At 36.3% G+C, this 23,822-nt stretch overlaps 2 protein-coding genes across 2 annotated transcripts in view; both read left to right on the forward strand.

Moving 5' to 3' along the window:
* The window catches only part of LOC147643060 (uncharacterized), a 40,117-nt gene extending 26,498 nt beyond the window's left edge, over positions 1-13,619 (forward strand). Inside the window, exons 2-4 of the mRNA XM_086836888.1 lie at positions 12,706-12,925; positions 13,025-13,507; positions 13,582-13,619. Of these exons, the coding sequence (XP_086693014.1) occupies positions 12,706-12,925; positions 13,025-13,507; positions 13,582-13,619 (741 nt within the window). The remainder of the gene's footprint in view (positions 1-12,705; positions 12,926-13,024; positions 13,508-13,581) is intronic.
* Positions 9,070-15,105, forward strand: LOC147643061 (uncharacterized). Its single transcript, XM_086836889.1, has 2 exons — positions 9,070-9,547; positions 14,175-15,105. The coding sequence occupies exon 2, from the start codon at positions 14,356-14,358 to the stop codon at positions 14,911-14,913; it is 558 nt and encodes a 185-aa protein (XP_086693015.1). The 5' UTR covers positions 9,070-9,547; positions 14,175-14,355; the 3' UTR covers positions 14,914-15,105.
* The last annotated feature ends 8,717 nt before the right edge of the window (positions 15,106-23,822 follow it).

Here is a 23,822-nt window from a genome sequence, read left to right on the forward strand (position 1 = left end):
AAATCTCTCATGGAAAGATAACATTGCAGAGAGAGTAAGGAAAGCAAGCATTGCATTCTACTCCTGCAGGAAAATGTTTGGGAACAAATCGGGACTGCACCCAAAGATAATTTTATGGCTCTACTCAGCAGTGGTACGGCCAATACTAACTTACGGAGCCCTAGTATGGTGACCGGCACTAGCTGGGGCTTACAACAGAACGAATCTGACACGGATGCAACGGGCAGCGAGTGCGGGGGCCGTGGGTGCAATGTGCTTATGCCCCGCGGCTGCTCTCAACGCTATCCTGGATATAATGCTGATAGAGCTTTTCGTGAAGGACACTGCAGCATAAAGCGCAGTAAGACTGAAGGCGAGCAATTGCTGGAGGGACTACGGCGCCGCGCACGGCAACATCCTTGGAAACAGCGGCATTAACACAGAGGTTAAGACCGACTATATGATCGCGGAAATGAAATTCGGGAACGCATTCTCGACATCATACCTATCAAGGGAAGACTGGAGTAGGGGCAAAGTAGTAGTGGAGAACGAGGTGTCCCTCTACACCGATGGCTCAAAAATTAGCTGCGGCGTAGGGGATGGGATCTTCGCTGAAAATTGGAGAATTGAAAAGGCTTTCAATCTCTCTAACTCAGCGACGGTCTTTCAGGCTGAGTTACTTGCCATAAGGGAAGCAGTCGAACTTTCCTTAAGGCAAGACCTCAGGGGCAAAAGAGTTCGAATCGACTTTGATAGCCAAGCGGCTATAAAATCTCTAGCTGCCGAGAAAACGAACTCACGACTAGTGGCAGAATGCAAGAAGGCCCTTAATAGACTTGCCGACAAAAAAAAGGTACAAGTAACATGGGTACCGGGACACAACGAGATCCCAGGTAATGAGAAGGCAGACGAACTAGCCCGTGCAGGCTCGGCAGGGCTAAGTTCTGACTTCGAATTACCGATCTCCCTAAACGCGATCCAGACAAGGATTCATGATCACTTTAAGCAGTTAGCTAAGAGCGATCAAAGAAGGTCAAGGGAATGTTGGCCGAGGAACGACAAGAAACGAACCAGTGAACTGCTATCCATCAGCAAGCGGGATATTAGTAGGTTCACGGCACTCACCACGGGACATTGGGCGATCGGTTCGCACGCAATGAAGGTGGGACTGCCATACAATGCAATCTGTAGAAGCTGTAAGCAACCTACAGAGCAAGAGACACTGGAACTTCTGCTCTGCTTCTGCCCAGCGCTAAACCACATCAGATTTCGCCACTTTGGTGTCTACCAGATGGAGTCACTGGGAAAAATAGAAAAGCTGAAAGTTTCAGCAATCCTAGGTTTCCTTACTGACTCTGGATGGTACTGATAGTGAATAATAACAACAAACAAAGGGATTGGAACAAAACGGAGCTTAGCTCTAAGGGCCTCTACACTGTTACCTACCTACCTTGATGGCATAAGGTCGATAAAGAGTTCAGAGCTAATTTTAGTTAGTTTCGAATGCGCAGCGGTTAGCTTTCCTACTCTTAAGCCAAAATATTTGTATAGTTTATTTACGAATGGTGTGCTGCTTAGCTAATGGAACAGATCATTTTCAAACCAGCTCAAGTTCAACCCGTTCTGCACCAAAATTCCTGTCCTGGGCTGTCCCCATTTTCCCTGAACTCCGATGTTTTTTTAGGTCGATTATCTTCGCTAGTCGACTCTTTGAGACATTTTACTGCGGTCTATACGCAATCATGAGCTTACACCTCTAAAAAGTTCCTTTATTGAAATGAAAACACTATGGAGAAGAATTTTCCATTCCATTTCCATGGTTTCCGCTTAGCCTGGAAAAACCTAGCTGATGGCCTCGAAAACAAACGATCACTGGTTAACAGTCTACTGAAAAAGTGGTTGAGCATGCATGAGACCATCGTAAGCGAATCTTCGGCAGCCCCAAATGAACCGCAAGATACCATCCATAGTTGCCCCATGTCCCTGAAAATGTCTGACCTTTCTACTCAGAATTAGGATTATCTCCAAATTTATTTGCGCTCCACGAAACTTCTTGCTCGGTATGCAATTCATCCAAAATAAAACCGATTTTCCTACGTGGCTTGAACTTCTTTTCCAAAGAAGCGGCATAAATTTCGAAGGACCATAGATTCTAGTCTTCCTCCTACGTTACAATTCCGTCTCTCAAAACCGACATCCTTCAACTTGTCACAACGAGTTCTTAACTCTTTTAGAAAGAAGAGTGTTCTAATATCCATATTTTCTTTCTTCAGTGAACAATTGACGATCATTCGTCTTATATCCCCAAAAAGCTGATGTGGCATAATTTTTTTTGCAAAAGGTCACCAGCTCCACGATTTCACTAACTTGAAGCCTAGAATCCGCTCCGATCCGATCGATTTTCCAACGGATTTTCCGCTTTCAACGCGATTTACAAGTTTCGTCAACTTCTTTATTTACTTTTGTCCTACCCATGCAGAGTCTGACGAAATCATCATCTACGGAAAAGCTACTGCTTTCTTAGTTGCAAGTCGTGTGTACAGGGACACCACACTTTTCTTTATGTAGATGAGTGCTCAGTTTTTCCCATGCTTTTCCGAGCTAATCTATCTTGATGTTCTTGCTGTGTTTTCGCCGCAACGGTGCGGAAAAATTTTACGCCACAAGGGTGTTACCCGTTAATCTTGGACGTTGATGCACTAAGGTCAGTACATTCAAGTGGCCCGTATGACACCAGGCACGTGCCTGTTTGGGTTAGGTGTTAGTAGACGCGATGGAAAATATAGGACAGAATACGAGAAAATTGACTACCGGCGTGCTGCCAGATTGCTAGCTTGCATGCTTACTAAGTGTGTTAGTATTAAAAATTTTAATTTGGGAAGGAAATCTACGTTAGAGATTAGTGTTTACAAATCATTATAATTTGCACATAACACTCTAAAAGGTTCATGCAGTTCAACGGAGGTTCTACAGTGGAGCAACACTAATGGGATATAGGATCTAGTAGTTCTACATGGTACATGGAAATTAAGCTGACTCAACAAGTCAGCACTCTCCACAACACCATGGAGAAGGTTAAAAATAAAGGTTATCCCTAGCATCGTTCTACGATTGGCTAAGGACGACAAGTTTATTAATAGGAGTCTACTAGAGTAGGAAGGTAATCTTTGGTTTGCATCCCAATTTAAACCACGTAGAGCGAAAAGTAAAAAGTTATTTTGAACCGACTCAATGCGTTTACTATGGACGCCGTACTGAGGGCTCCAAACGCAGCATCCATATTCTAGGATAGGACGAACTAAGGAAGTATATAAGGATTTAGTAACATAGGGGTCATTGAATTCCCCTGGCTCTATTCACCATAGACGAAATATGATCAATAAAGTTAAGTTTTGGGTCCAAGTGGACGCCCAAATCGTCAACAGAATTAATTCTTTCCAAAGAGCAGCAGTTCAGCGTGTAAGTAGCATGCTTAGGAACGACACGAGAGAATGTCATTAGCTTGCATTTCGAGTCATTTAAGTTTAATAAGTTTACACGGCACTAAGTTTGAAAATTATTAAGATCTGTTTGTAAATCCGGCTGGCAGGCAACGTTATTGTATTGCACGCAAAGCCTGACGTCATCCGCGTACATAAGCACTCTGGAGTTGGTCAAGACTTTGGGCAGGTCATTTATAAATAATGTAAACAATAAGGGTCCCAAATGGCTTCCTTGCGGGACGCCAGATGTAACATTTAGAACATTGGATAAATTATTCTTAAAGAGGACCTTTTGCGTCCTGCCATTCAAATAAGTTGAGAACCAATTAAGAAGATCACTTGGAAAACTCATTGAATCGAGTTTTTTAACGAGGATGAAACATCGGTCGGAATAGTTCTTATAATAATAATACAATATAAATTAAAAATAATAATAATAATTATATTAATAATAATAATAATAAGATGTACACAAAATAGAAGACAGCTCACTGTTTAACTGCAAGTGAAAACACGAAAAAAGGAAAGGAAAAAAAGGACCGTGCCTCCAACAACAAAACAAACAACGATCCGGAAAAACGGATCCTCAAGTCCGTTTTTTTCTCTTATTGTTCGTTTCGTTTTACAAAGTCCCGTTTGGCTAACTTGTGTCCAAGTGTTCTGCTTCCATTGGAAACAGTGTATGAAATATATATCCGACTAGGCAAAAAGTTACTTAAAATGTTATTGCAACTCAAACTATTTTTTCGATATGCAATTATTTTTTCATTCGCGTTTTATATTTGAAGAATATTTATTTCTAATACTATCATTATAATTGTTCATGATAATATATTATACACATAAAAATGCTAAATTTCTAGGGTGCGAAACGGTTGGTTCGATTTTAATTGTTAACTTATTTGCTTTTGGCTATTCTCGCTCGTTTGAAGAGTGAGTGAGGCAGTGAGAGAGACAATCACCATGGCAACATAAGAGCGTAGGCTCCGTACAAGTCGCAGTCGGCAGAGCGTCGACTTTATAGAAGTCGCAGCCGGCAGAGCGTCGACTCGGTAGAAGTCGCAGTGGGCAGAGCGTCGACTCAATAGCTTTGGCAAAGCCGCTCGCCGGCAACGGAGCCGATCGCCGACAGCAACACGTGGAGGCTGCCACCATGCCAGATCTTCGGGAAACGGCCGAAGCCCAAGGCTGGCACACCGAGCTTCGTGCGAAGGCGAGAATGCCAGAGCAGCAGAGGGATCGCCGACAGAGGAGGGTGGGAAGACAGGAAGACGTAGGGGATAAATTAGGTTAGGGGCTACCATTTAAGGAAATAAACATTAACTGTGACAGAGTGTGTGTGGTTGCCCGGTTAGGGTTCCCCCTTCCCTTTTCCCTATCCTACCACACAGCTTGGTGGCCAAGGCGGACACGGTAGCCGAGTGACGGGGCCATGAACGCCGCGGCTACTGTGGCCACCCTCGATCCCTTCTGCTCGGGAGCGGTTCCCGGGTGACGGGGCCACCCCTGTGCCAGGATTCTCTCCCTCCAGGCGTAGCAGGCGGCACACGGGTGACGTCCTCCTAGGCAAGTCCTGCGGCTCCGATACGCGGGGGATGGGGTCGGAGGCGCGGGCAGCGCCTTGGCCGGGTTGAGGAATGGTCGGCACCAGAGAACGGCATTGAGTATGATCAACAACGCTCAAACCGATCAAAACTCTACACAGCGCTTCGTTACAACTTGTTCGATCGAGCTTTTCGCACAATACGAACGATCTCGTTCAATCGGCATGCTTGTTCTGTTTGCTGATTCAAACAAATTGGTACGTACCGGCATAATGATCGAAACTGATTGTGTAGAAAAAGATCGATCAAGCCCAACGAACAATAAACGCTCAAGCTTCACTCATGTTGCGCTTGATTTGATTGTGAATGATGCAATCAGACCGAAAATATGTACATAATTATATGTGCGAAGAAAAGTAGTTGCGATGCATAACATAGAATTAACTGAAACAGATTAACTTCATTTATTTGTCATTTTATATCCTTAAAACTAAAATTAAACAAATAGTATCCTTAAAACTCTAAGGAAAACAAATTCTTCTTCATGGAATAATTGGATTGCATCTAACCCGGTGTGACCAAAATGAATGAATTCGATCGGCCTTAATGAAAGAAGCAGTCTCGATCAATTTTTGCAATTCACACTAAACGTTTGATCAAAAGCAATCATACCGCAACCAGGCAAGAGTGATCGGAACTGAATATTCGCTTCGAACATGCATCCTAACGATCATACAATTTTGTTAATGCAAAGTTTTGCATCACACAAAATCCGACGCAATGATCGGGTATGATCGTAAAAATGTTGATCGCTGCAGTTCTCTGGTCTGGCCTAACCTTAATCCGAACAAGTCCTCCCTCACAGCCCAAGGAACATGCCATCGGGTGACGAGGCGGGGTCCGAAGCCGAGCTGCACATGGCCGTCGATCCTGGACCGCCGGAAGCCTATGCGGAACAACCCCCTACCCCAACTACTCCTTCCCTCCTGTTCCCAATCTCGGCCTCTAGGCCCACAATCCTGCCTGTCCCCGTAAATACAAATGTTCTTCTGTGGAAGTCCTGGTCCGGCTATGAATTTATCCTGGCCCATGATTAGCATCCTTTTAGGATGTTGGTTTAATTGTTTGAGCACCAAATAGCACCAGGGATTCTAAAATTTCCTAGGTCTACTGAGTGGTCCCTATCGGAATGTTTTTTTAAACCATCTGAGTAGCGGAAAGGTGGTTCAGAAAAATAGAATATTTAATAGCGTTAGGCTCTTAAATTGGGTATCCAGCGCCATGAAAACATCGTGAGTTTTACGAAAACTCGATAATACATATGTCTTTAAAACCACCCTTGGTTTGCCTCATAAAAGATATAATTTACCTTTCAACATCGCTACAAGCCTCGCAGCAGTAGCGCAAGCCGATATTTTTACTTACACCGCCCACTGTTCGAACTGCAACACCAATGCACTGACGTGAAAGATGTTGTCTCACAGTCACGTAAGGTCCCCTGCAGTAATTGACTTTCATCAGGTTTTGGCGAAACAGAGGATATTATGACTTACCACTGTACTATTTACGTCTGAGGGGAGAGAGAGAGACCGATTTTAAGATTGATATAGAAATTGATAGGCAGTGCAGCGACACAGTAAGAGCGAGAGAGCGGGAAGGTATGAGTGTAAGAAGGCCTTTAGAACGATTAGCTATCGCGATGGCGCAGACAACGGCTAAACGGAAGCACAATTAAAATTGAGAAAAAAAGTCAATTGAATACCCAAATTGGAATAGCTGCATGCACACTCGAAGATATTAAACACAAGATAGAAGAAGCAAAATTTAAACACAAACGACCAGTGACCCGCCTTATATTGGGATCTCGCGAGTTGTGGTGTGCCCGCTTTTTATAGCCTTGTCGGAACGGGCCGGATTAGACGACTATATCATATAGGTGGCATACAAGCGATCGGATAGTTTTTAGAAAAAAATTCTTACTTTACAAATTTTTAACATATTTTCATATAATTTGAGATACAGCCATTTTAACAAGGCCAAGGACAAGGCCACGCGCGCTTATAATATAACTTCAAACCGATTCCAAGTCTTTTGTGCGACTTCATTTTTTTTTTTTTTTTATCTTAATTGAGTGTTTTCATGTTGAATTTCCAAATTTTCTATATCTTATTTAGCGTCACAAACCATAAATCTAAAGCTAACATGTAGCTATAAACTATGAGCTAACTTATGTTAAAAAGCTATATTAAGCTTGCTGGTTTTAATGAAAATGTGTTAATGATTTTTTTTATTTACAATTGGTTGTGTTTTTCTGAATTTTTCCTATTTACGAAAATTCTTTATCGATTACTGCTATTTTTTATTTGCTAATGTTTTTGTAGGTGATCTGGCAGCTGTCTAGGAATTTTATCATGTTTTTTAAAATTTTGAGGAGTTGGCTACTATGGTGATAGGGTTAGGGTCTTCTGATCTCTTCTATTTCGGGAAGAGTTTTTAAAGGGGACTTTGACGTTATTTTGACTATTTTGTATATTGTACTGGAGTATCTGCAAGATCTTTTAAAGGTTTTGGTGAAAGTTTTTGGCTGGTTACCTATGAGTTTAATATAGTTTTTCGAGTTTACGGGTAAGATTGGGTTGATGCCTGCTTCAGGCAATAGGTTTTTTGTGATTGTAATGCTCTATTATCCCAGTGCTGTTCTTATTGCTGAGCTAAGTAGAGTTTTTAGGCGGTTGAATTGGGATTTCAAGGCGTGTCCTCATATGAAAACGGAGAAGTCTACTTTTGATTAGGGTGGTTTTGTTGGTATTGGCCTAGAGGTTTAATAAGAGCTGTTTTGAAGTTGGTAATGTGAGAAGTTCAATTTTATCAGTGGTTTAAAGTAAGGCCTTTTAGGTTTGATTAGGTTAGGTTTAACCGGAAGGCCCTCTTTCGAGGCCACGTTTAGGCCAGTGTGACCCAAGTTTTATAAATGGGAGAATGGTTTAATATGATATGTGAATCTTAGCATGGATGTTTTCTTTGCTTCTCTTACTGCTTTTTAAGTTTGGCAATAGATTTTTTATATTCGATGTTATTGTATGTGTCTATTTCTCCTTTTTAATTGATTGCATTTTTTGTATATATTGCATTTATTGGATTTATGCGTTTTAAGGTTCTTTGTTCCACCAGGGGACAATGCGCCTGAGGGAAAAGGAGAATATAGTCGGATCAGTCTATCTATTCGGCAATGATTTTTCCGCTACTGTTTTATTTGCATGAACCCCAGTAGGGGTGGTAACTGTCTGCCTGCACTACCGTGTGTGCATTTAAAGGATTGAGGACATTTTCTAAATTTTTTGAGTTAAATGTTTTGGAGCGGGAAATTTATGCACATATTATATTGTATTTAATTTTGGAGTGAACTTTAACTCCGACAGCAGTACCGCGTGTCATCAATAGCCACTGTCATCAACCCGTCAACGGACTTGAGGATCCGATTTTCCGGATCGTTGTTCGTTTTGTTGTTGGAGGCACGGTCCTTTTTTTTCCTTTCCGTTTTTCGTGTTTTCACTTGCAGTTAAACAGTGAGCTAAGTAAGAAGTGTGCGCAGGCCAAATTTGAAAAAAAAAATTATACATATACATATAAATATTCTGTTCAGTTTTCAATAATTAAAATTATATATCAGATGAGTTTTTATTTAAAGATTTAAAAAAAGTTTACTTTCGTATCGATTCTGTCTTCTATTTTGTGTACATCTTCCCCTTCTCCCACTTCGTGTCTGCATGCAGCTATTGACTTAAAGTACAACACCGATGGTGCGAAGTGTAAGAAAAGGCTTCGAGACCATAAGAAGTTCTACTCAGCACTCCTAGGTAATTATGTATTTGTTTTTAGATTTTGTTTTCGATTTATTTTCCATATTTTCCTTTTTCAGATGTGTTGGCTGAAGTCATAATTGTGAAGTCTAGTGTAGTTAGTTTAGGGCGAAGGCGAGAGCGCAATAAAGCTCTCTCGCGCTCTTCGCGAATTCGCCTCGCCTTCGCCAACCTTAGATAAGCTAGGCTAAGCAGATGAAATATATGATTCGCATTTTACACTCGAAGCCACGCACCACCTTTTTTTCGTTCGCCAAACGTCTGCCACCACAACTCGGTTTTTCGTAATTTAATTTGTTAATGTTTCTAATAAACTAATTAGAAAATTCATGGCGCCCCCGGGTGGACAAGACAACAAAAGGCAACATAATTAAATAATTAAAAATAGTGATAGTGACACAATATATATATATATATACATATAAAGACATAAATATATATAAAATATATAAAAAATACATAAGTGCAGTGAAACAAGCCAGTGACTAGTGCTTGAGGAATTTGTTGCCCGCGACGCGCTGTGTTAAATAAATTTAATTAAATAATTTAAATAAATTAACCGTGTCGGTCGGAAAAAAAAAAAAAAAAACTCTAACTCCAACTACTGCCATCAACGAGGGAGCAAGAAGCACAGGAAAGTGGCAGCTGGAATATATTTATATATATATATCACCAAGCAGAGGTATTTGTGCAAAAAATTGAAAGCTGGAGTAAAATAAATTTATTGTTTATTGTCTTGTGCTGAAATATTGCACCTCGCTTTCAATTCTTGGCACATACGTATTATAGTAGAGCAACATTGCATGTATTTATTCAATTATATATATTGTCTAAAATTAACATATACATACATACATAAAATTGAACCGCACTTGGACGCAACATTTATTTATGTTATTTATTGTATTATATTGCAATCACTGTCGCCCCCCCCCTCTCTCGTTAGAACTCGCTTTAATAGTTGGGAAGTTAATCCAAGCTTGCGCACCAATACATAAAGCCTTATATACTAGCAGCTGCAGCGGTGAACTTTTTCGTTTTCGCTTTCGCTTGTGTGCCGGTGTAGTCGTTGTTGTTGTTGGGCTCTTTTAGTTTGGCGCGCTTAGATTAGCGGACCGCCAAGTGACGCGCTACCCTGTTTTTGTCGGGTATACTCTTTTTCGGTCATTTGATTGGTGGACCGCCAAGTGACGCGCTACCCTGTTTTGGTCGGGTATACACTTTTCGGCGTCACTTGCACCCACTATTATTATTGATACTGCGTGACTCGTTTCAATTAAATAAATTATTGTCATCAGAAAAAATATTTAATAAACTTTTCGAACAAAATAAAAATATTAATTTGTAATATTAATTAATTAATTATTAATATTAAATATTTATTAAATTAAAAAGAATATTTATATATATATATATTTTTATTATTTTTAATTGAGTGTTTATTTGATATTATTTATATTAGATTCGAAAGCTATAATTAATACTTTTGTCGTCTTTCTGCTTTAAACAATAATTTTCGGCCATTATTATAATTCTTGGGAAAATTAATTTAATTAATTCGTAAAAATGAGCCATGATACAAAGAATAAGTCTCTTCTGGAGGAGTTAAAAAGCAAGCTCCAAAATAGGGTCAGAAAACCATTCGCCGATTAAACGAGCGGCTGGAACAGGGTTCGATTCCGATTTTAGAAGAAGAATTGAAATGTCGACTCGAAAACTTAAATGCTTCAATTAGCAAGGCAAATCAAATCCAAGAACAGATAGAAGAAATAGATAGTGGCGATGAATATGGCGACGAGTTGGAAGAACTACATCTGATCCAACTCTGGTGAAGCTTTAGGAACAATTAAAGCTTACCAAGTCACCGAGAGTAATTACGAAAAGGCGATGGCCAGTTTAAAAAAGGTTTACGATAACGAATGCCTCATCTTTATGAATAATATTTCAACATTGTTTAGTCTTCCGAAAATATGCATCAATTGTCTGCGAAAAGGCCATACTGTGTCAAAATGCAAGGGAAAAAAGTGTAGAGCTTGTGACCGCTCACATCACATTCTGCTCCACAGATACACAGTGCCTGATAAAAGTTTAGCGTTGCCACCCCTTCAAGAGAATATTTCTCCTCCTTTTAACCAAGAGCAGCCTTCCACGTCACATGTTATGCATGCTACGTCATTGGACAGGGTAATCTTGGCTACGTCAATCGTAAGCGTGCGCACCAAAAGCGGCGAATACGTTTTAGCCCGAGCACTTCTGGACTCTGGGTCTCAAACGAATTTCATAACGGAAAAATTAGCGAACCGCTTACAGATTCGTAGAGAGGAGTCGTGTATCAACTTACTTGGTATTGGCGAATCCAATTCTCAAGTCAAGAAAAAGATACACACCGTGGTGAAGTCACGAATAAACGGGAGTGAGTTCTCGTTCGATTTCTGGATTTTAAAATCGATCACCGGTTATCACCCCGATCAATCGGTGAACGTTAGCGATTGGAAGATCCCAAAGAACCTCCCATTAGCAGACCCCTACTTTTACAAGTCACAAAAAATTGATATGCTAATCGGAGCCGAATCATTTTTCGAATTGCTAGCTGTTGGTCAAATTAAACAAGGTCCTGACTATCCAACTCTTCAAAAGACCCTTCTTGGTTGGGTTGTCTCGGGGAGATATAAATCTGCAGCCCCGAAGCAAGTTGTGAATAGTTTCAGTTGTAGTGAAGAATCGTTAGTGTCGATCGACACCACGCTACAAAAATTTTGGTCACTGGAGGAAATGCCAAATCCTAAGAAAATTCTGTCGCCTGAGCACAAATTATGTGAAGAGTATTACAGGAAGACTACTCAGGTATTGCCATCAGGTCGGTTTGAAGTAAGGCTGCCGTTTAAATCTGACCCTAAGGGGTTAGGCAATTCTTTTGATGTTGCAAAACGGCGGTTTTTGTCGCTTGAGAGAAGGTTGTCTCGAGATCCTGACATAAAGACCATGTATTTGGAATTTATGGAAGAATATCTCGCCTTAGGTCATATGTCGCCTACAGACAACAAAATTCCTTCCACTCCACATTATGTCATTCCCCATCAATGTGTGTTGAGGCCCCAGAGTACGTCAACAAAGTTGCGCGTTGTTTTCGATGCATCGTGCAAAACGTCGACTCAGGTGGCCTTAAATGACATCTTGATGGTGGGACCGACAATCCAAGAAGAGTTGTACTCCACTCTACTCCGCTTCCGGCTGCACAGGTATGCCCTGACTGCCGATGTAAAAAAGATGTATCGCCAAGTGATGGTTAACGAAGCGGATAGGCAGTTTCAACTCATAGTGTGGAGAAGAGACCCCTCTGAATCCTTGAGATTATACAAGCTCAACACCGTTACATATGGTACTGGACCAGCCCCTTTTCTTGCTATTCGGTGTTTAAAAAGGTTGAGTGAATCTGCGAAACTTTCATTCCCTAGAGCTGCCGACGTAATTGGATCCGATTTTTACGTCGATGACATGCTAACTGGTGCTGCATGCGTAGAGGAGCTACGGACAATCAAGTCTGAAGTGTCTCAGGTTCTTCAAACAGCTGGGTTTGAATTGACAAAGTGGTTTTCAAACTCACCTGAGGTCACTGCATCTGAGAGCACAGTTAAGTCGATACCTATCTCGGACTCAGAGTCAACTAAGGCGTTAGGAATATCTTGGTTGCCTAGCGAAGATGCCTTCAAATTTAAAATTGACGATTCTGTCATGGGTCTCCGAGCGACAAAACGGAACATTTTATCGGTGACATCCAAGCTGTTTGACCCCCTCGGCTTATTAAGTCCCATTATAATAAAAGGAAAGATCCTATTGCAGGAACTGTGGCTTAAGAAGTTAGACTGGGATGAGTCAATTCCACTGAATTTAGAAACGGCATGGAATATGCTAAAAAACACCTTGTCTCAATTAGATAAGATAGCTATTCCTCGGTTTGTGCATACCGATCCGATGTCACCGGTGCAATTACATGCCTTTGCCGACGCATCCATGAGAGCCTATGGAGCTTGCGTCTACATTCGTAGCAAATCTGCCGAAGGTTACAAAGTATCGTTGTTGACTTCAAAGTCGAAAGTAGCGCCGCTCAAGACAAAAACGCTCCCAAGGCTTGAGTTATGTGCCGCTCACCTTCTCTCAGATCTCTGCCAGAGAATCAAACCGCTGATAAATGTCCCTATCGAGCGAATCGTTTACTGGTCGGATTCGGAAGTCACTCTCCATTGGATCCGATCTCATCCATCGTCGTTGTCGACATTCGTTTCGAACAGGGTTGCGGAGATTCAGGAATGGTCAGGACACGCTACATGGCGGCATGTTCCAACTAAGCAGAACCCAGCAGATATAGTGTCTAGAGGTTGTGACGTCGACGAAATTGGACAGTCTATCTGGTTTACGGGACCTCAATTTCTGAAGGACGAGGAGGAGAACTGGCCCAAAAATGTTCATTTCGAACCGGATGAGGAAGTCTTGCGGCAGGAATCAAGGAAGACTGTGGTCGGACTGACCGCTGCGGTGCAAACTTCCGATTTGCTAGACGTCATCGAGGGATTCTCGTCACACCTGAAACTGCTGAGAGTGTTCGCTTATATGTTCCGCTTCATAAGAAAATGTAAAGACAAGAGTATAGTTTTCGAAAAAACTCTGTCACCGACTGAATATAATGAAGCATTTAATAAGATAGTCGAAATAATCCAGAATCACGAGTATCAAGTAGAAATAGTAAAAATTCGTAAAGGTTCCAAGGTCGGCCCAAGTCTTCAGCGATTGAACCCATTCATCCATGAAGACACCGGCACTTGGTGCAATTTTTCGTTGTTGCGAGTTGGGGGGCGACTAGCAAACGCTCCTATATCCTACGATGCCAAGTTTCCCTTGCTGTTGACGAAACGCTCCCAATTTGTGCAGAGCTACGTCCGGCATCTGCACCACACAAATTTTCATGTCGGCCCTCGAGCACTTGTGAGCATCCTACGACAGCGTATTTGGACCATAAACGCTCAGGAACTCTGCAGTCAGACAGTTCGATCGTGTGTGCGCTGTTTTAAATACAAGCCCCGACTGATGACTCAAATTATGGGAAATCTTCCCGCAGAAAGACTCCGTGCTCTCCGCCCATTTGTAATATGTGGCGTTGATTTTTGTGGCCCTGTTTATACGACATTGAAAATACGAGGAAGGCCCCCATATAAGTCCTACATTGCATTATTTGTTTGTTTTGCGTCCAAGGCGGTTCATTTAGAAATTGTTTCAGACCTAAGTACTGACTCTTTTTTATTGGCTTTCCAAAGGTTTATTGGTCGCCGAGGATGTCCCCAGACCGTGCACTGCGACAACGCGACGAACTTCGTCGGAGCGAGTCGCCACTTCCAGGCTCTTCGCGAGAGGCTCGAGGAGCAGGCAGACGCGATTCGCGAATTCGCATCAAAAAGAGGATGCGAATTTGCGTTCACACCCCCTCGGGCTCCGCACATGGGCGGACTATGGGAGGCAGGTGTCAAAACTGCCAAGCACCTACTCCTACGAGCGGTGGGCGGCGCACTCCTCAACGCAGAAGAGCTGGGGACAGTCCTCGTCGGAATCGAGGCCATGATGAACTCGCGGCCCCTCGGAGCTCTCAGCCAGGACCCAAGCGACGGAGAGGCACTCACTCCAGGACACCTGCTGACAGGCGGGCCCCTCGTCGCAGCACCAGCACTGCGGACCCCGGACCAGGCGGGTCTCAGCTGCTTGCGGCGATGGCGGCTTGTCTCGTCAGCCAAGCAAATGTTTTGGCGGCGATGGTCCCGGGAGTATGTGCTGGGCCTTCAAATACGAGGCAAGTGGCACCACGACCAGGAGAACGTCAAGGAGGGACAGCTCGTCATAGTGGCAGAGGACAACCTGCCGCCTCAACAGTGGCTCCTCGGACGGATCGTCGCAACGCACGCAGGGGAGGACGGCATGGTCAGGGTCGTCGACCTTAGACGGAGCGATGGAGCCATCTTCCGAAGGGCGATCCACAAGCTGGCGCCGCTTCCAGGAGGTTGAAGCCGTGGAGGCGTTCAACGGGGCCGGTGTTGGCTGAAGTCATAATTGTGAAGTCTAGTGTAGTTAGTTTAGGGCGAAGGCGAGAGCGCAATAAAGCTCTCTCGCGCTCTTCGCGAATTCGCCTCGCCTTCGCCAACCTTAGATAAGCTAGGCTAAGCAGATGAAATATATGATTCGCATTTTACACTCGAAGCCACGCACCACCTTTTTTTCGTTCGCCAAACGTCTGCCACCACAACTCGGTTTTTCGTAATTTAATTTGTTAATGTTTCTAATAAACTAATTAGAAAATTCAAGATGCAATAAGTCAAGTTGATGCAACGGAGCCAGCTGTCAAACTGTTGACTAAAAGCCTTCGTTGCGCAAAAAATTTGGAGGCACAACACAAAAAAGGAAAAAGGGATGATGGCGTTTTAGAATGCGGTCCGAGCGTTTTCCAGTACCTCAAAACTTAATTTTTCATGTTTATTATTATTATTTTATTATTATTATTATTTTTAATTTATTTTGTATTATTATTATAAGAACTATTTTTAATTTAATTATTTTTATTATTTAATGTATAATTTTAAATTTATTATGTTACTTTTTAATGGAATATGAAAAAAGTGAATAAATTGAAATATGAAATTCCTTAATTATGTTTTGTAATTGATTTATTGTTGATGATTCATTGATGAATTGATGATGAAACATCGATGTGCCATCAACAAAACATCGATGAAACATCGATGAATTGAAGATGAAACATCGATGAATCATCGATTTATTGTTGATGAATTTTTATTGATGACAGCCTAGGACATGCCCATGTTAAATTCATCAACAGTTTGTATGGCCTGTCATCGATGAACCATCAACAGCACCCCCTTCGCTGTTGATGAATTACTGATGACAGGTACTGCAGGGAAGTGAGGAGATTTTTTATATTTGTGTGGTTCTTGTAGGGCTACAATATGAGGGCTTTGTGATTTAATTTACATTTGTAATTTTTTTACAATCTTGTATGTTCCATTGGATGTTTTTTTGTTTGATTGTTGGGTTGGCTTTTAGGATTATAACATATGGTTGAATAAAGAGATGGTTGGTGAGTGTAAATTTTGAGAGCATTTTTCATATCCAATTTTACAAGGGATAGAAGTTTGTGCTTCTTGTTTTATAAAAATTGGGCAAGTTTGGGCAATGGGATGTGCTTATGTGCTAATGTGCATGTTTCGTCTGTTGCTGTGTTTTGTTCGCCTGAGCAGTTGTTGCATAATTTAATTGATGAGCAAGCGGTTGTGGAGTGTCCAAATCTTAGTCAGTTTCGGCATGTGCTTTAATTATTATGCAATTATTTCGTCGTCGATGTTACGATGGTCGTTAAAGTATATAACTCCCTTGGAGAAATCAAGCATTTTGTTTTCACTTACTAATACGAATTTTCTGGGGCGAGCCCCGTCTTGTGTTTGTTGTGAATACTTCTCGGAATTTCCATATCATATAGCTACTATAAGAACGAACGGAAAATGTGTACAAAAAAAAAAAAAACAATTATATAATTTTTGTTTTTCAACAGATTTGCACCAAATTTAAGATAAAGGCATTTTATATTATTCATTATTCATATTATTATTCAACATATTTCCGGAGGAATTAAACCTCCCTTGCTCACGCGACACTACTAGAAGTTCTGCATTTCTGATCAGATGTTGCTGATTCAGAATTTACAAACCTACAACATGTATATGGACCCTCACTGATACAATTCGAACCTTTTTTAAAACTCTTTGGAAAGTTCGACTTTCTTTCCAAATTGACAAGGGGACACCACTTGCTAAATGTAAAATTTTTTAGAAAAATACGAACGCAACACGCAACATTTTAGTATCATCATATAGTAATAACCTGAAGAATTAATATTCAGTTTGAATTTGGTTATTTATTGATTTTATGTCAGAGATATGCCAATTTGAAACTGCACCTCAAAGTCAACCTTTAAGACAGCCCGTGGTGTTCGCTTGCAACAGCTGACTTTAGCAGCTGTTATTTTAACATTAAACTGTTAAGTTAACATTTTAGGTATGTAACATAGTAGTTTGATCATTTCTTAACATGGTATCATTGAAAATAGGGAAATTTGAATACTTGCGAAAAATGAGTTTTGGCCACGAAAACGGGTCAAATTCCATATAGTACAACGGTCGAGGCCTATTTGCAGCCACATATTCTAAACTTGTGCACATATTTCCGTGCAGGAAAACATATTCTCCGTGAACACTGAAATTGTGTTGCGAAAAAAAATGCATAATTAATATCGGCCGGCCGGTGTGCGCTTGTTTCGGGAATTCAGCCTGTTCGCCGTACAGTCCGCCGCTGCCGCGATATTTTTTCTAATTTTTTGTGCTGTATCTATACACATTTTTCTGTTCGCGCAATTCAATACAGTCCGCTTCTCGACGCTCCACTCTGCCAATACGTGCCCTTACACATTGTTCTTATTTACATGCATGCCCATATATTTCTCAATATATTTTCGACTTCCGATTCCAGGAACTAATCCTGATAATATAATTTAAAAATTCAAAGTGAGCAGCCATAGCGAGCACAACAAGCTGACCGGCGACAACGTTGGACCCGTCGTGATCAAGAAGTAAAGACAATGTGCCATGGGTACATAAAGCATTTCCTTTTATTCAAATCTTTCTGCAAGCTTCTCCTTTGCTTTTAAAACCAAGTTTAATCAGTTTTAAACTTGTTTCGAAATATATACTTCTGTTCTTCGCAGACCCTTGTATAATTGTTAAGCATTAATTGATGATATTCATGGATTAAGTCTATATAAAGCCAATAAAACAATCAGCAACAAAACCCAAACGCAAACGCAAGTGGTTTTTTTTATTGTCTTCAACTTAGCCACCGCAGCATTGTTTGCAGACAGCATAACCCAGTGAGCTTTTCTCCGCGACCAAAAAAACCGATGTTTTTTAATTCCACCTTTCTGGCGTTGAAATAATTAAACATCTGCGGCTGATAACTTTAAAAATTAACAAATAGTTCAACATCCACCAATAGATCCAGAATTTGATTAAATTAATTTTTTAAACTCAGCCGTCGCAGCGGCCCTGTTGTTGTTCTTGCAGTTTGGTTCTTTTGCGTCCCACACATACGCACTGCTTTGCCGATGGCATAACACACTCAGTTTTTCTTCCGAACAAAAGCCAAGGGTATATTTCGACATTTTCGGATCTGTGATAAATAAATTTGACAACAATTAATTACTTCCAACCAATACTTTCCCAAATCACTATTTAATTAATATTTAATCTATTACGGTATACATTCACAATTCGTGACCAATGTTCTGAGCAAAATATAAGCAAACCTCCACGTCTGAGCTACGTAATACAGACCAAATTTTAAGTGAAAAATACATGGATCTTTATTCGTAAATTCATACATACTAGCTTTAACTACCACCCATATTTATATGTAGGAATATTAAAAATTATGTTTATTGATTTGGGTAAAGTTCACAAGTCACATTAATAGACTTTTTTTTAAATGGAAAAGTTCGGCTTTCGCAATTCAACTGGCCCCTTTCAGGTATTTTCATCGACTGACTCGAAAATGAAAAAGAGGGTTTGATTTTTGAATGAAAGAAAAGGTGATGGCAAGAGCTCTTATTTTTGGGAACGGGAAGCACTACTACGAAATCTGGATAATGAAATCTGGGCGGTTATGGTGGAATCCGAAACAATGTATGCACTGCCAGTTTTCTAGGTTTCTAAGTAACCTAACTTCTCCCAATCCCACAATCGGCCATCCTGAATATTTCATATTTCATATTTCATATTTCATATTTCATATTTCATATTTCATATTTCATATTTCATATTTCATATTTCATATTTCATATTTCATATTTCATATTTCATATTTCATATTTCATATTTCATATTTCATATTTCATATTTCATATTTCATATTTCATATTTCATATTTCATATTTCATATTTCATATTTCATATTTCATATTTCATATTTCATATTTCATATTTCATATTTCATATTTCATATTTCATATTTCATATTTCATATTTCATATTTCATATTTCATATTTCATATTTCATATTTCATATTTCATATTTCATATTTCATATTTCATATTTCATATTTCATATTTCATATTTCATATTTCATATTTCATATTTCATATTTCATATTTCATATTTCATATTTCATATTTCATATTTCATATTTCATATTTCATATTTCATATTTCATATTTCATATTTTATATTTCATATTTCATATTTCATATTTCATATTTCATATTTCATATTTCATATTTCATATTTCATATTTCATATTTCATATTTCATATTTAATATTTCATATTTCATATTTCATATTTCATATTTCATATTTCATATTTTATATTTTATATTTCATATTTCATATTTCATATTTCATATTTCATATTTCATATTTTATATTTTATATTTCATATTTCATATTTCATATTTCATATTTTATATTTTATATTTCATATTTTATATTTTATATTTTATATTTCATATTTCATATTTCATATTTTATATTTCATATTTCATATTTAATATTTCATATTTCATATTTCATATTTCATATTTCATATTTCATATTTCATATTTCATATTTCATATTTCATATTTCATATTTAATATTTCATATTTCATATTTCATATTTCATATTTCATATTTCATATTTCATATTTCATATTTCATATTTCATATTTCATATTTAATATTTCATATTTCATATTTCATATTTCATATTTCATATTTCATATTTCATATTTCATATTTCATATTTCATATTTCATATTTCATATTTCATATTTCATATTTCATATTTCATATTTCATATTTCATATTTCATATTTCATATTTCATATTTCATATTTCATATTTCATATTTCATATTTCATATTTCATATTTCATATTTCATATTTCATATTTCATATTTCATATTTCATATTTCATATTTCATATTTCATATTTCATACTTCATATTTCATATTTCTATATTTCATATTTCATATTTCATATTTCATATTTCATATTTCATATTTCATATTTCATATTTCATATTTCATATTTCATATTTCATATTTCATATTTCATATTTCATATTTCATATTTCATATTTCATATTTCATATTTCATATTTCATATTTCATATTTCATATTTCATATTTCATATTTCATATTTCATATTTCATATTTCATATTTCATATTTCATATTTCATATTTCATATTTCATATTTCATATTTCATATTTCATATTTTATATTTCATATTTCATATTTCATATTTCATATTTCATATTTCATATTTCATATTTCATATTTCATATTTCATATTTCATATTTCATATTTCATATTTCATATTTCATATTTCATATTTCATATTTCATATTTCATATTTCATATTTCATATTTCATATTTCATATTTCATATTTCATATTTCATATTTCATATTTCATATTTCATATTTCATATTTCATATTTCATATTTCATATTTCATATTTCATATTTCATATTTCATATTTCATATTTCATATTTCATATTTCATATTTCATATTTCATATTTCATATTTCATATTTCATATTTCATATTTCATATTTCATATTTCATATTTTATATTTCATATTTCATATTTTATATTTTATATTTTATATTTTATATTTTATATTTTATATTTTATATTTTATATTTTATATTTTATATTTTATATTTTATATTTTATATTTTATATTTTATATTTTATATTTTATATTTTATATTTTATATTTTATATTTTATATTTTATATTTTATATTTTATATTTTATATTTTATATTTTATATTTTATATTTTATATTTTATATTTTATATTTCATATTTCATATTTTATATTTTATATTTTATATTTTATATTTTATATTTTATATTTTATATTTTATATTTTATATTTTATATTTTATATTTTATATTTTATATTTTATATTTTATATTTTATATTTCATATTTCATATTTATATTTTATATTTTATATTTTATATTTTATATTTTATATTTTATATTTTATATTTTATATTTTATATTTTATATTTTATATTTTATATTTTATATTTTATATTTTATATTTTATATTTTATATTTTATATTTTATATTTTATATTTTATATTTATATTTTATATTTAATATTTCATATTTTATATTTTATATTTCATATTTTATATTTTATATTTTATATTTTATATTTTATATTTAATATTTCATATTTCATATTTCATATTTTATATTTCATATTTCATATTTATATTTATATTTCATATTTTATATTTTATATTTCATATTTTATATTTTATATTTTATATTTTATATTTTATATTTCATATTTCATATTTCATATTTCATATTTCATATTTCATATTTCATATTTCATATTTCATATTTCATATTTCATATTTATATTTCATATTTATATTTATATTTCATATTTAATATTTAATATTTATATTTCATATTTATATTTCATATTTCATATTTATATTTATATTTCATATTTATATTTATATTTCATATTTATATTTATATTTCATATTTATATTTATATTTATATTTCATATTTCATATTTCATATTTCATATTTTATATTTCATATTTCATATTTCATATTTCATATTTCATATTTCATATTTCATATTTCATATTTCATATTTCATATTTCATATTTCATATTTCATATTTCATATTTCATATTTCATATTTCATATTTCATATTTCATATTTCATATTTCATATTTCATATTTCATATTTCATATTTCATATTTCATATTTCATATTTCATATTTCATATTTCATATTTCATATTTCATATTTCATATTTCATATTTCATATTTCATATTTCATATTTCATATTTCATATTTCATATTTCATATTTCATATTTCATATTTCATATTTCATATTTCATATTTCAAATTTCAAATTTTGCACAATGTGGGATTTGACCCCTTGTCGTGGCCAAAACTCATTTTTCGCGAGTATTTAAATTTTCGTATTTTTAATGATACCATGTTAAGAAATTATCAAACTGCTATGTTACATACCTAAAATATTAACTCAACAGTTCAATGTTAAAATAACAGCTGCTAAAGTCAGCTGTTGCAAGCGAACACCACGGGCTGTCTTAAAGGTTGACTTTTAGGTGCAGTTTCAAATTGGCATATCTCCGACATAAAATCAATAAATAACCAAATTCAAACTGAATATTAATTCTTCAGGTTATTACTATATGATCATACTAAAATGTTGCGTGTTGCGTTCGTATTTTTCTAAAAAATTTTACATTTAGCAAGTGGTGTCCCCTTGTCAATTTGGAAAGAAAGTCGAACTTTCCAAAGAGTTTTAAAAAAGGTTCAAATTGTATCAGTGAGTGTCCATATACATGTTGTAAGTTTGTAAATTCTGAATCAGCAACATCTGATCAGAAATGCAGAACTTCTAGTAGTGTGGCGTAAGCAAGGGAGGTTCAATTCCTCCGGAAATATATTGTGGAATAAGCAAACTCGTCAGAAAATACGGTTTTGTAGGCCGTTAAAACTGATATCGACATAAGGGAAGACGAAAATACATAATTTTTGTATTATAATAATGCAATTTATGACAATGATGAAGTTAATAATTAATATGTAGAATAAGAAAACCAAAACCAAGGCGTTGGCAAGCGAATGGACAATGCACTATGTGGAATTTGACCTTTTTTCGTTGCAAAAATTAAAATCTTTGAAATTATTAACATTTCACTGCAGGTTTCTTGTATAATGATGGTTATGATTATAGGAATATAGAATATATAGAAATAAAAAAACGAATACTTAAAGTTTTTCAAGTTAGAGACCCCAATTTTGGAACACAGGATGAATTTCATATTTCCAATGTGTCTTGCAAATTTGGTTCAGATCGAATAATAAATATAGAAGTTATTTAAGAAGAACATTTTTTTTTGTTTTATTATTCTACATATTAATTATTAACTTCATCATTGTCATCAATTTCATTATTATTATAAAAAAAATATGTATTGTCGTCAACCCTAACATCGATATCAGTTTAAACGGTTAAGAAAACCTTATATTCTGCGGAGTTTGATTGTTCCACAACATATTTCCAGAGGAATTAAACCTCCCTTGCTCACGCGACACTACTAGAAGTTCTGCATTTCTGATCAGATGTTGCTGATTCAGAATTTACAAACCTACAACATGTATATGGACCCTCACTGATACAATTCGAACCTTTTTTAAAACTCTTTGGAAAGTTCGACTTTCTTTCCAAATTGACAAGGGGACACCACTTGCTAAATGTAAAATTTTTTAGAAAAATACGAACGCAACACGCAACATTTTAGTATCATCATATAGTAATAACCTGAAGAATTAATATTCAGTTTGAATTTGGTTATTTATTGATTTTATGTCAGAGATATGCCAATTTGAAACTGCACCTCAAAGTCAACCTTTAAGACAGCCCGTGGTGTTCGCTTGCAACAGCTGACTTTAGCAGCTGTTATTTTAACATTAAACTGTTAAGTTAACATTTTAGGTATGTAACATAGTAGTTTGATCATTTCTTAACATGGTATCATTGAAAATACGGAAATTTGAATACTTGCGAAAAATGAGTTTTGGCCACGAAAACGGGTCAAATTCCATATAGTGCAACGGTCGAGGCCTATTTGCAGCCACATATTCTAAACTTGTGCACATATTTCCGTGCAGGAAAACATATTCTCCGTGAACACTGAAATTGTGTTACGAGAAAAAAGGCATAATTAATATCGGCCGGCCGGTGTGCGCTTGTTTCGGAAATTCAGCCTGTTCGCCGTA

This window comes from Drosophila serrata, unplaced genomic scaffold (assembly GCF_035046125.1).
Source record: "Drosophila serrata isolate PLE 108 unplaced genomic scaffold, ASM3504612v1 contig_294, whole genome shotgun sequence".
Lineage (NCBI taxonomy): Eukaryota > Metazoa > Arthropoda > Insecta > Diptera > Drosophilidae > Drosophila > Drosophila serrata.

Bases quoted from the DNA above. Each gene is read 5' to 3' on its own strand.
- LOC147643061 (XM_086836889.1), top strand. From the start codon at position 14,356: ATGGGCGGACTATGGGAGGCAGGTGTCAAAACTGCCAAGCACCTACTC.